Source organism: Pezoporus occidentalis, unplaced genomic scaffold (genome assembly GCF_034315485.1).
Source record: "Pezoporus occidentalis ecotype Australia unplaced genomic scaffold, CSIRO_AGI_Poc_V1 ctg118, whole genome shotgun sequence".
NCBI classification, from domain to species: Eukaryota; Metazoa; Chordata; class Aves; order Psittaciformes; family Psittacidae; genus Pezoporus; species Pezoporus occidentalis.
Genome location: NW_026912972.1, coordinates 3750538 through 3762498, shown reverse-complemented (window position 1 = coordinate 3762498; position 11961 = coordinate 3750538). Strand labels below are relative to the sequence as shown.

General features: G+C 46.1%; 1 protein-coding gene across 1 annotated transcript; it reads right to left on the bottom strand.

Moving 5' to 3' along the window:
• Positions 1–812: 812 nt before the first annotated feature.
• POFUT2 (protein O-fucosyltransferase 2) lies at positions 813–11948 on the bottom strand. Its single transcript, XM_062602772.1, has 9 exons — positions 11782–11948; positions 10396–10646; positions 9725–9869; positions 9526–9636; positions 7226–7292; positions 5000–5125; positions 4318–4498; positions 3382–3505; positions 813–2598 (listed from the first exon to the last, which is right to left on the bottom strand). Exons 1-9 carry the CDS (start codon positions 11946–11948, stop codon positions 2445–2447), a joined length of 1326 nt encoding a protein of 441 aa, XP_062458756.1. The 3' UTR covers positions 813–2444.
• Positions 11949–11961: the final 13 nt, after the last annotated feature.

The window sequence follows — 11961 nt, the reverse complement described above, 5'->3', positions numbered from 1 at the left end:
TCTATCATCAAAAAACTGGGCTCTGAATTTCATTTCCAGGCTTTGCAAATGCCCAGAATCCTTGTGATTCACAGCGTGGTTTGGGTTGGAAGGGACCTTAAAGCTCCTCTAGTTCCAAGCCCTGCCACGACAGGAACATCTTCCACTAGAGCAGGTTGCTCCAAGCCCCTGTGTCCAACCTGGCCTTGAACACTGCCAGGGATGGGGCAGCCACAGTTTCTTCAACAACATCTTCAATTCCCTGCAGGAAACTGTTTACCAAAAGAGGGAAAATTACTTCTGCCTCAACATCTAGCTCTCAGCAACCAGTGAACTTAGTCCATAGGCACTATCATCATTCAAAGGCAACCATGTTTGCTTTGATTGGATTTACTCATACCCACAAACCCTACTCCAGTATTGGTTGCAGGAGAAGCTGCTCTGGTCCAGCATGGATCTGGACACAAGGCTCTGCAGCTGATCCCAGCTTAGTCTACTGTCTCCACCTTCTGACAGAAAGGTGATGCTGGCCCAATGGCCAATAACAGAGATTGTATTAAAACCAAACACAGCAGGCTCCTACCATGGCTGTGCAAAGTTCCCCTGTGGCAGGGTTTAGCAGCCTTCCTCTGGACTCTCCTGTTTGTCTACATCCTTCTGGCAGTGGGGGCACTGAGATTTACCAGTCTCCTAGTGCCAAGGGCCACGTAAGCTGTGCTTGCTAATGCAGCCTTGTCAGGACACTCAGATTTTATCCAGGTTTCACCTACGCTGGAGCCAGGAGACAGCAAGATGTACAGTTAGAAAGAAGCAGCATGGACAGACAAATCATATAAAATGCTACAAAGCTTTTTATTGTCATACTGAGGTATACATAACACAGAAAATGCCACCACTGCTTTCCACGTGCACAGGTTAAAGGGGAACATTTGACTTGGTGGAAAAAGGCACTGCTTTGAAGGAATACATGGGGTAAGAACAGGAGACCTGGTGCTGAGACTGCCTGAGAAGTCTGCCCAGCTTCTGCTGCATTTGCACAGGAGGAAGTAACAGAATTGTCTGGTAGCATGTGGGAGATGTCCACTGCAGGACTGTTCCATGTGCTCCCACTCAAGCCAAGAGGAAAGAGCAAAAGGGTCCACTGGCAGTGAGGTAATTTGGTAATACTGACTTTAAGGAGCAGTGTCTGCTTCACCTTTTGAACCTGTCTCCTAGGCCACTTTTGAGAAAGGTTTGTCCTGCTTAACAGAGCTCTGTAGACCTGCAGAGTGAAAGAGCCACCTGAAGCACAGCGTGAAGCAGAATACTGCCCAGCAGCCAATTCTACAGAGCAGGAGACTGCAAGAGCTGCAACAGATACCTCTTCAAAGCCCTCCTCAAACAGGAGCTGCATTTCACTTGTGGCTGGTGGTGTAGCAGAGGGTTCTTCCCCTGTACCAACCAGCATCTCCATCAGAGCACAACCCCACCTACCACGTTCCAGACGGTTTATGCACATCTCCCCAAGGCCCAAGGACCTTCCCTGTCTGTGATTGTTCTCAGTTTACTCCTTTCAGTTTGTGCAAGGGAGAAGTACAGAAAATTCCTTTACTGAGTCACTGGGACAACCCACGTGACTGACATGGAAACTTCCCTGCTCCCCAGCAACCCATCACGCTCACTGACCTGAGCAACTGGGTGAGGCCAAAAGGGTGCTGACATCTGCATCAGTGCAACTGAGAAGGCTGTTGGAAGGACTACGATGGGCAGAAAGAGTTTCCTTTGTGAAGGTAAAACATAACAATAAACAACCTTTCTCTTACCAGCCTACAAGCCCTGTATCATTTTGCCCCTTTCAGCACAGACCCACTGAAGCTACTGTTAATGCAGTTGGTATTCAGGTCAAAACACGTCCTCCTTTTCTTTTGTCAAGCACTGACTGCATCAGACAATTTAAATGTTCACAAAATACTGCTTGAAGATGGAAGATTTCCCCAGAGAATGACAGTTTCCACACAACTTGCACCTCATGTAGTGCAGGTCACAAAAGAAGATGCGGGTTTTTTTTGCCATCAGAGAGGCAAACACTGAACAGGACAAAAAATAAAGACAGAAATAGAGTATTTTAACTTATAAAAGTTAAAACTGCCCCTCTTCCTCCTCAGAACTCTAAAGAAAGCTGTGATTTACTTAGTTTGGTGCCTGGTTTCAGGACAAAGTTTTACCTCTCAAGTCTCGCAGTGTCTGGTGGTTCTCTGTTCGTGGCTATGACAAGTACTGGATCCCAGGCTGACTGCAGTTTTCTTGCTCCCATCCCTGCCTAAGAAGGTGAGTATTGCTTGTTCTTCAAAGCAAAAAGATCAAGTAATCACCAAGAAGAGGGTAGAGGACAGAGCTGTAGTTTGGTCAAAAGGAGGGATTTCCCTGGGGTGTTTCCTTATTCTGTTGTGCTCACCAGTGCTGAAGTCCTTGGAATTCTCTGTACTTTAGTACACAATTTTCCAGTGAGTTGGCTGCTCACAGTTTTTCTCCTTTTCGCCACAAAACCGGTTGTAAGTTGTTTTTGGATCAAATCCCAAGATCTCTCTTTCTTCATGGATCCGGAAGGAAAACGTGGAAACTGAGGTGCCTATAAAATACCTGGGAAAAGAAAGCAGAAAGAGTTTGTGAAGGGGCAAAGTTTTAAAATGGAAGTGATTGATTTCAGTCCAACAAACTTTAATGATCATTGAAATTATATGAAAATGAAATTATCAGATGTATGATGTATATACACACAATGTAACTGTTATCATAGAAATGCAGACTGCTTTGTGTTGGAAGGGACCTTAAAGCTCTCCTGATCCCGTGCCATGGGCAGGGACACCTTCCACTAGAGCAGGTTGCTCCAAGCCCCTGTGTCCAACCTGGCCTTGAACACTGCCAGGGATGGGGCAGCCACAGCTTCTCTGGGCACCCTGTGCCAGCGCCTCAGCACCCTCACAGGGAAGAGCTTCTGCCTAAGAGCTCATCTCAGTCTCCCCTGTTCTGGCAGGTTAAAGCCATTCCCCTTGTCCTGTCCCTACAGGCCCTTGTCCAAAGCCCCTCTCCAGGTTTCCTGTAGCCCCTTTAGGCACTGGAGCTGCTCTGAGGTCTCCCCTTGAGGAGCCTTCTCTTGTCCAGGCTGAACCAGCCCAGCTTTCTCAGCCTGGCTCCAAAGCAGAGCTGCTTCAACCCTCACAGCATCCCCATGGCTTCCTCTGGACTCACTGCCTTCTTCCCCAGCTTGGCGAGCCTATGACCTATTACATATTAATTACAGGTGTAAATCAATTATATAAAATCATGTCATATTTGATTTGCAAACATCTACATCTGGACCAAAAGCTATACTCAGTTTTATGACACTAAGATTTGGTTCCTCAATAAAGTCAAATCTGCTACCTTGCATGTGCACAGATCCACTGGTCAATCACAGCCAAGCCCCCATCTTTGTAGAGCTCCAGCTCCTCCCATGAGGGTTCAAATCTCACCATCTCAGGCAGCAGTTTCTTGAGCAATTCAATCTCTGGAAAAGGAAAAGATACAAATCTGTTTGGCATTGTAAAGAGCAACTTGCTGCAGACATAAAACATGTTCAAGGAAACCCTCGGTGGACAGTTACAAAGCAAGAGAAACCAAAAGCTCCCTTACAATGTTTGCCAATGTCAGAGTACTGCAAAGGGAGAGGACACACTGGGGCAGGACCATGGTATGGAGGGGAGCAATTCTCAAGGGTGGGGAAGCCTGCAAGGGCTAGAACACTAGCCTTGCTGTCAAATCCTACAGGGTAGTTGTACCAAGAGGCCTTTCTTGACAGAAAGCTTCAGATTTGCTATTGCCAATGCCATGCCCTGCAGGGTTACTTTAACATCCCACATTGAAACAGATCCCTAGGTATTACGAGGAGGGAGGTGCAGCCCTGGGATAAGGCCTGGGAGGTGAAGCCCACCCTTGGGGGTGTCTAAGCCTTGGCCACACATAGCCAGGTCCACCCTGTTGTGGCGCTGGGGGCAACCGAGGGGAAGGTGGGCTGGTGACTTCAGAGGACCCTTCCCACCAGCACATCCAAGACTGCAGTGCTAAGGAAGAAGGTGGAATGAACTAGAAGGAGGATCCGGCAAATTCAATTCCCAGTTTCCCACAGTAAAGACCATCAAACCTCCTATAGGAAACACCAAATGAATGGTATTCAAGCTGGAAGGAAGCAGCTGCCCAATCCTGTTCAATTCCCCATTCAGTGATGGAGGCACATGAAGTTCCAGTCATTTATGAAAGCAGAGTGGTAACTGCAGCCCTTGTCAAAAGTTATCAATCCTGAACTGACTATAACCTGCTTACCTTCCTCAACAGCATCAGTGGCTACAAAAACTCTTTCAAGTTTAAGCATCTCCAAGAGGCTGTGGATTTTCTTTACAGCTCCTTGCAGGGAAGGCACGTCTTCTCTGTGACCCCAGATGAAGTCTTTCCTTCTGAGATGAACCCCAAGGTATGGACCACCTAGAGCTGTGCCCATCTTAACCTAAGAGAGAAAGATCAGTAAGCCCTAAGACTCCAGACCACCACTATTCATTCACACTGAAAAGGCCCGAATCTCTGGATGTGGCACTGAACTACACCAGCTGCAGAAAGTAACTTGGACATATGGGGTAGTGGTATTTTGGGACACACAGTGATGTTTTGACCATGGCTGACCTGCATTATACAAGAGAAACCAGAGTTTGAAATCTCTGTATGCAAATATTGCTCTCCTTGACCAAATCCCCAGCTGGCAGTTGGGGAAACAATAAGCAGAAATACAAGTGAAACGACAGCAACAGAAACCTGGCACCCGTAAGTCTCCATTATCTCATGTCACGAGGGAGAAGAGGGTACAGTTGAAACATGCACAAGCACCTCAACCTGAGCAGGAAGAGCCAGATTCACATGGCTCTTCCAGTATTCCCTGCAGTGTACAGCCAGGAGTACACAAATGAAACAAATCATTACCTTTGTTATGGGAAACAGACTGCTGTGATTTTACCTTCATCTGTGTCCAGTCCTCATTGTAGTGAGTCCTGTCTGCCTCATCGGTGGACTGAAGGTATTTGCTCCTGAACTCATCTCCTGCTACACGGAGGTGTTTAGCAAACACCATGCTCCGACGGGTCTGTTGGAATAAGAGCAGATGTGGAGTGAGAAAAAGGGAGAGCTGAAAATGACCAAATGGAGACAGTTTCACATACACAGAGCTTCCAGGATGCAGTTACTTCTGACACATCCATACAGCACTGCAAGCAGCAACTTCTAACCTTTGATCTGAGCTTTGACTGTTTAACCCTACTCATAACTATGTTTATAACCAGCACATGTGTCTGACCCTGCAATACAGTAGTTATCTATATAACAGAACCTAATATACCAAATTAAACATTCTAGCAATGTACCTCACCTTTGGAAACACAAGCTGGGCAAAGACTTCAGCTTGCAAAACACCTGTAAGACAAAAAACACCTATGGCAGGGGGATGGAACTACATGATCTTAAAGATCCCTTCCAACACAAACCAGCCTATGATCTATGAACTAGAACCTGCCAGCCTCTTTTCACCTTCTCCCAGAGCAGCTATTTCTCAATATGCCGAACTCACTGTGGTTGAACTGGTTTCTCCAGACCATTCAGTAAGATACAGAGCAATTTAAGGCTTCTCTTAAATCCATCACACTGGTACCTGGAGATCTATGCCCCTCTTGATATTTAATGGAAGTAAAAAGCCTGCTCTGCTAGCACCTTTAAAGAGATCAGCCCTGCTTTTCAAATTCCAAATCCTCCGGCAAAACATTTATATTTATACATTTTACATTGTCTGTCCCCATGGCAGGGGGCTGGAACTGAATGATCTTAAGGTCCTTTCCAACCCAATCCATTCTATGATCCTATGATTCTCTATCAAGGGAGGATGCACACAGTGTCTGCTGCAGAATGCTCACACTGCAGTTCAGAGACATTTTCCCTCCTTTTTGTAAGATGTCAACACAATACTCCTGTCAAGTCAAGCCTTTGGGTACCTTACCCAAGCCATGACGAACATGGTATGCCCAAGGGGCAGCAAACATGTACACCACCCATGGCAAGAGCAGTGCACTGGGAAAGACAACATCTTCGAATGCTGTGCTTGTGTCAATCACCTCCAAACCTGGCTTGTTCCAATTTGTAAACCTCTTTGAAACAGGAGGGCATCTTTCAGCAAGATTAAAAAGAACCCCAGATGTTATCCACAGAGTTACTGAGGAAAAAGCCAACACCGAAACCCATGCAGGTTGTTAAAAACTGAAATAAAAGAAAGAAGCCTATTCCTAGTGTTAAATAATTTTGAGACAAGTTTAAAATCGCTGAGGTGATGATATTTATAGTGCCACTAGTAAGAAATGTGTGTTATGGCTTTCACATCTGCTTTTACAGACTCTGAAATGAGTACCTAGATTGCATTTCTGTGTTTGCAAAGTCACTTTCAATGAAAAACAGTAATTAGCAAACTACTGTTTGGTCCATTTCTGACAAAATATGCCATATACCAAGTGAGTAGTCAGATGTGGACATGGTTTAGTGGCGGATTTGGCAGTCCTTGGGTAGCAGTTGGACTCCATGATCCTAAAGGTCTTTTCCAACCTAGTGGACTCTATGATTCTATGTTTGTATTTTACAAGACTGAGGTCTATGTAAGTTATTAGTAACATGAGAGTCACTTTCTCTTAGAAATGTTACAAATATCAAGCACTCCACACTGTGTTCAGTTTTCCCATGGCTGAACCTTCACTTTGCCTTAACATTTTTCATGTAGCAATTATTTCACCACAGACCCCTTGGCTGGGGCCTCCCAAAGTGCTCAGTGTTTCCTTAAAACCTGTGGGAATTTTGCCTTCGAAGCCAATGGGGGGATAGTTACAACAAACAATATTAAGCATTTTCAGGAATTCCTTTGAAAACCCTGGTCTTGAGGCTGCCCAGGGAAGAAACTGCACAAAGGCAGATCCCTTCTCACTGCAGACATGTTGTCCTGTGCCACTGAGTCTTTGGGGACAAGACACCAGGACATTAATGCGTTACATTAATTCACAGCAGCCTGAAGACCATCTTCAGCATACATTGCTGAAACATAAGACAGAAGTTAGTCGAAGAAACCCAGAGCAAAACTGAAGCACGTCTCAGTCACTGAACTGTTATTAGAACCAAGTAGAAAGGCTAGAGAAGCTGGCTGGAAAATACTCACATTCCAGTAATCTCTCCCTCCGTAGTGGTCATGAAGAAGGTTTTCAGCTCTGTCTAACATCACTGACCTATTAAAAATTGTAAAACTGAGTGCAGTGCCCTTAGGAATAGAATGTAGATTATGATTATACAGTTGCTAGGACAAAACACAGGCTACGATCTGTTTGCAAAGGGAGCACAGAGGGGAATGAGGGATAGGATGCCAATCTGTTCTGTGTAAAGCATGTTGTGACCCATTACTTGCTGGGAGAGAAGGGAACCGTGCCACTGTGTGTTCCTGCTCTCTTCCTTATTAAGTGGTGCTCTTAATTATGACAGTTAAACACAAACAAGCATTAATAATTCCTCACATAGTCCTCACAGTAGCTGCTGCTGGAGAAATAAGATTGCCAACAGGGAGAGTGATCCAAAGGGGAAAAGTGACCTATAAGATGATGCCTGGCCTCTGAGGATATGAGAGCCTCTTGCAGGAAGCACGGATTATGCTCACAAAAGTAAAACCAGAGATTATGTTTTCCACGTGTGGAATAAAATATCCTACAGGAAAACAACAGATCAAAGAAGACACAGACACTACAAAAACATGTGTTAGCAATTAAGCACTAAAATTAAAATGAACAGTCTTTGCTTTTCATAAACACACACAGTTGAGGATCATGTACTGGAAGCATAACTGCACTATCTAAGTTTGAAGAAGCAGAAGAGAGTTTTGAGTAACCAAGAACACAGGGGATGTAGGCTCAGTCTATGCTCTGAGCACACTGAATATAAGCGAACACACAGAGAAATGCTTCTGCTGAAGGGGGTCAGAGTCATTATCTGGACCTTCTACTAAAATGAGAGGAAGCAAATAACAAATCAACTTCAGATTATCACTGCTGATAATCAGCTGGACACTTGCACATAAAGCTAATCTGGAAAACAGGCTAGATTGTGCTGGTGGAGAAGCAGCACTGCATTTAACAGGAAGTTTGGAGATGAATCAGATTACACACCTGAAGAGTTATAGTATAGGACTACGACCACACAACTAATTGTCTGTCCAAAAGGGCAATAAGGGAGATCAGAGAGGTGCAGGTCACCATAGCCATCAGAGATTTCACATATCGCCAGGTAGGCAGGGCAAGTGTCACAGCAGGATGTGACTAAGCAACTGCAGTTTGAGACATTCTCAAAGACAGGTCCATCAACCAACTGGGCAGGGAGCAGCTCTTGACATTGTCTTGAGCAGCAGGAAGACACGGCCCAAAATCTCACAGTGGAAGAGTTCCTGTTACAGGGGCCATAAATGTACTCTTCTTCAACATCCTACTGGATCAACAATGGCCAAAGGAACGTTACTGCAGTTGCATTCAGCTTCAAACAGGGGACTATGCAAAAGTGCAGAAGTGTCCAAGTGAAGAAAACAGAAAGGTTCATAAACTCCATGAAGCTAAACAGTAAAAGATGATAAAGTAAAAAAAAGAATTTGATCATGAAGAAATAAAAGCCTTCAATCCTAATGACAGGTCTTCATTCCAATACAAAGAGATAGGGAATTAAAGGCTTAACGAGCACTTAGAGACAACATCACAACAGAAACATCTCATGTGAATTTTTGCACTAGGTGGTGGAGCTGGGAAGATTCATAAGCCAGAGCTACTTTTTACAGGGGAACTCATCAGAGAATGTGTCTTAAACCAAAGCATCCATAGGAAATATCCAGGAATGGAACAGCAGGACAAAATGAACCAACAAATGGCCAACACCTAGCACGTGTTCAGCCAACAGCTGGGATAATGTTAGCTCCATCTCCCATGTAAGAGCTTTGCCTTCTTTTCCTCTGGTTATCCTTGTGGCATCTCACAGCAGAAAGACAAAGCATGCTGCTTGCTTCTCTAAACCCAGCTTGCACTATTGAGGATGGACATCACAGGAGACCAGGCACTACACCTTGTGATCCGAGATGTGGGCTTGGGAAACACTGATTCCACTCTGCTCATTCCCTCTTAACCCAGCATTGAAGGATAAAGGAAGGAAAGATAAACACAAGGTGGCAAGGACATTTAGCTACTGGAGAAAGAACATAAAGGAGCTCAAGGCTACTTCCTCTTAGCTTCTAGCACTGCAGCATTTACCCTAACTTACAGTTAGGTGTTTCTTACACTGTAAATTCCTCTGTAATGACTTTAGTGGATTATAGTGACTCAGTGATGAAGTACCACAACAGTGACACATAGCCTGTAACCTCTCCCTGCTCTTCACACCAGGCAATGTTTCTGTGGGCACACAATACAAAAGTAGTAACACAAGGCAACTCACTGTGCTGAAGTGTTCTTCAAAAGGATGGGAGCCACGATAGAGGCAGATCCTTGGACAGACAAACAAGAGACATTTAGGCCCCGTGTCTCCTGGTAACCCCAGAACCATCCCCTGAAAGGGAACACAAAATACTGATTCACAGGCAAATGTCTCATTAAATACAACTAAAACGAAGACTAAAAGGACAGCTAGATGTTACCTGTAGTACTCGTGTTTGTCTTTGGAGTACATAAGCTGATCAATGCATGGCCTTTCATCTATTTTTTCTTCCCATGTTCCTTCTTTCCATCCTTCTGCGTAGCCTTGTAGGACGTAAATCTGTTCAATAAAGGGCCCACCTGACTCTGAGCAGAAGGCAAAGCATTTGTGAGCATGAAAAACCATGATAAAGGTATAAATTAGCACTGCCTGCAGTTAAAACTCTGCTAGAAATGCTAACATTAGACTACACTCCTCTGTTCCCTATAAAAAAAAAAAAGTTCTGTGTGAGCCAGAAAAGCTCAAAGGGCCAGGAGATGTCACAACCTGTTACTCTCACTCAGCTATGAGTGACTTAATGTGCCACACAGAACTGAATCACCACGGGAATGTACATTTAGAAACTAAGTAAAACACACCATGAGGCACAGAGGTTTTCAGGGCTGCAGGTAGCTTCTGTGGGAAGACTGCCTCCAAGAAAATGACAAGTACAAGCCCTTTTCCCCAAAGTATCAGGGTTTCTAAATCCTAAGGAACAGAGATCCCTTCAGCGCTCTTGGCAGAGATGTGGCATTTTATTTCACATATAACAGTATATACGTAAGGATAAACCTGAGAAGAAACCACCTTATATATTTAGTCAGGTGTAGACTGTATGATTCCATACTCTACCTGCAAGAAATTGCTCGTATTCAATGACAGGAATGTTCCTGTTGAGGCTTGGGAGATCAAAGAACTCAGACCAAGGGAGCCGGACCTGAAGGATGTCGGGGCTCTGCCAGTGATAAAGACGTCCCCAGGGAGGCAGAACTAGCACCCAGTTTTCACTTTTCAGCAAGGTCTTTAAAAGGGAAGCAATGCGAATGTACACATCTCTGCGGAGGTTAAACCCTTCAGGAGGATTTACATCATACAAAAGGTATCTGCAAAGAACAAAGCAGTATAATTAATTCAAAGAGCTTAAAACTTGTAGGTGTGTTTTAATCTTTACCCCACAATGATGTCACACAACTGTACTAAGGTGGAGGCTGTTCCTTTTTCATGAATCTGTGGTACTCAGAAGATGGAAGGGGACGAAGCAGGGGAAGGCAGTGGTGTGCACTGTAGTGGCTGGGAGTCTCCTCAGGGGACATCATCAAGGTGATACACAGAATCAATCAGGTTGGAAAAGACCTTTAATAAGCTCATCCAGTCCAAACCTTACCCCAGCATTACCAAGGCCACCATTAACCCATGGCACTCAGGGCTTCATCTACATGGTGTATGAACACTTGCAGGGACGGTGACTCCAGCACTGCCCTGTGCAGCCTGTTCCAATATCTGAGCACCCTGTGGGGAAGGAATTGTTCCTCAGCTCCATCTAAACCTGCCCTGGTGCAGCTTGGGGCCGTTTCCTCTTGTCCCACCCCTTGTTCCTTGGGAGCAGAGCCCAGCCCCTTCTGGCTCCATCCTCCTGTCAGGCAGTTGTAGGCAGCAATAAGGTCCCCCCCTGAGCCTTCCCTTCTCCAGACTAAACCCCCACCCCGCGGTCACTCAGCTGTTCCCCATCACACTTGTGCTCCAGGCCCTGCATCAGCTCCACTGCCCTTCTCTGGACATGCTCCAGCTCCGCAATGTCTCTCTTGTAGTGAGGAGTTCAAAACAGAGCACAGCATCATAAGCCTTTCCTGCAGAGGAGCAGGACGCAGGGCCTCAAGGAGCAAACCCTCAGATGTCTTGCCTGTCCAGAGCAGTACACGGTATGTGGTACGACTGGTGAAATGACTGGCACGTTACTCAGCCTAACTCCTGTGCACCAGAAGTGAAGGTGTGAGTACACATTCGGGAGGGACAAGGGGAAAACGGTGCAATTGAGGCCATACTCAGAGCAGGAAAGCCCCTGTGACGGCTACAGCATCTTTCAGAAACCAAACCCAGCAGCAGCAGATGACGGAAGACCTCGGCTCAGAGAGGCTCCCTCGGGACACCATGCAGGGAGGCTGCGATGACAGGAGAGCCCCGGGGCCGGGTGTGCTGCCGCTGAGGCCCGCAGTGACCGAGGGGGAACCCGCTCTTCACCTGGTGCGCGGCGCGGCAGCGGCGACGGGCAGCGAGGACGCGGCGTGGCCGGCGCGGAGAGCGTCGGGGGGTGGCTGCGCGGCGGCGGGCAGAGAGAGGACGAGCACGGCGAAGCCCAGCAGCACCAGCGGCGGCGGGAGGCGGCATGCAGAACACTGCGCCGCCATCCCCTCGCCACGC

Coding starts and splice junctions, on each gene's coding strand:
- POFUT2 (XM_062602772.1), bottom strand. CDS start 11,948: ATGGCGGCGCAGTGTTCTGCATGCCGCCTCCCGCCGCCGCTGGTGCTG. Junction 9,637..9,724: donor GACAAACACGAGTACTACAG/GTAACATCTAGC, acceptor GTTCCCTTTCAG/GGGATGGTTCTGGGGTTACC. Junction 5,126..7,225: donor GAGGGAGAGATTACTGGAAT/GTGAGTATTTTC, acceptor TTATTCCAACAG/ACCCGTCGGAGCATGGTGTT.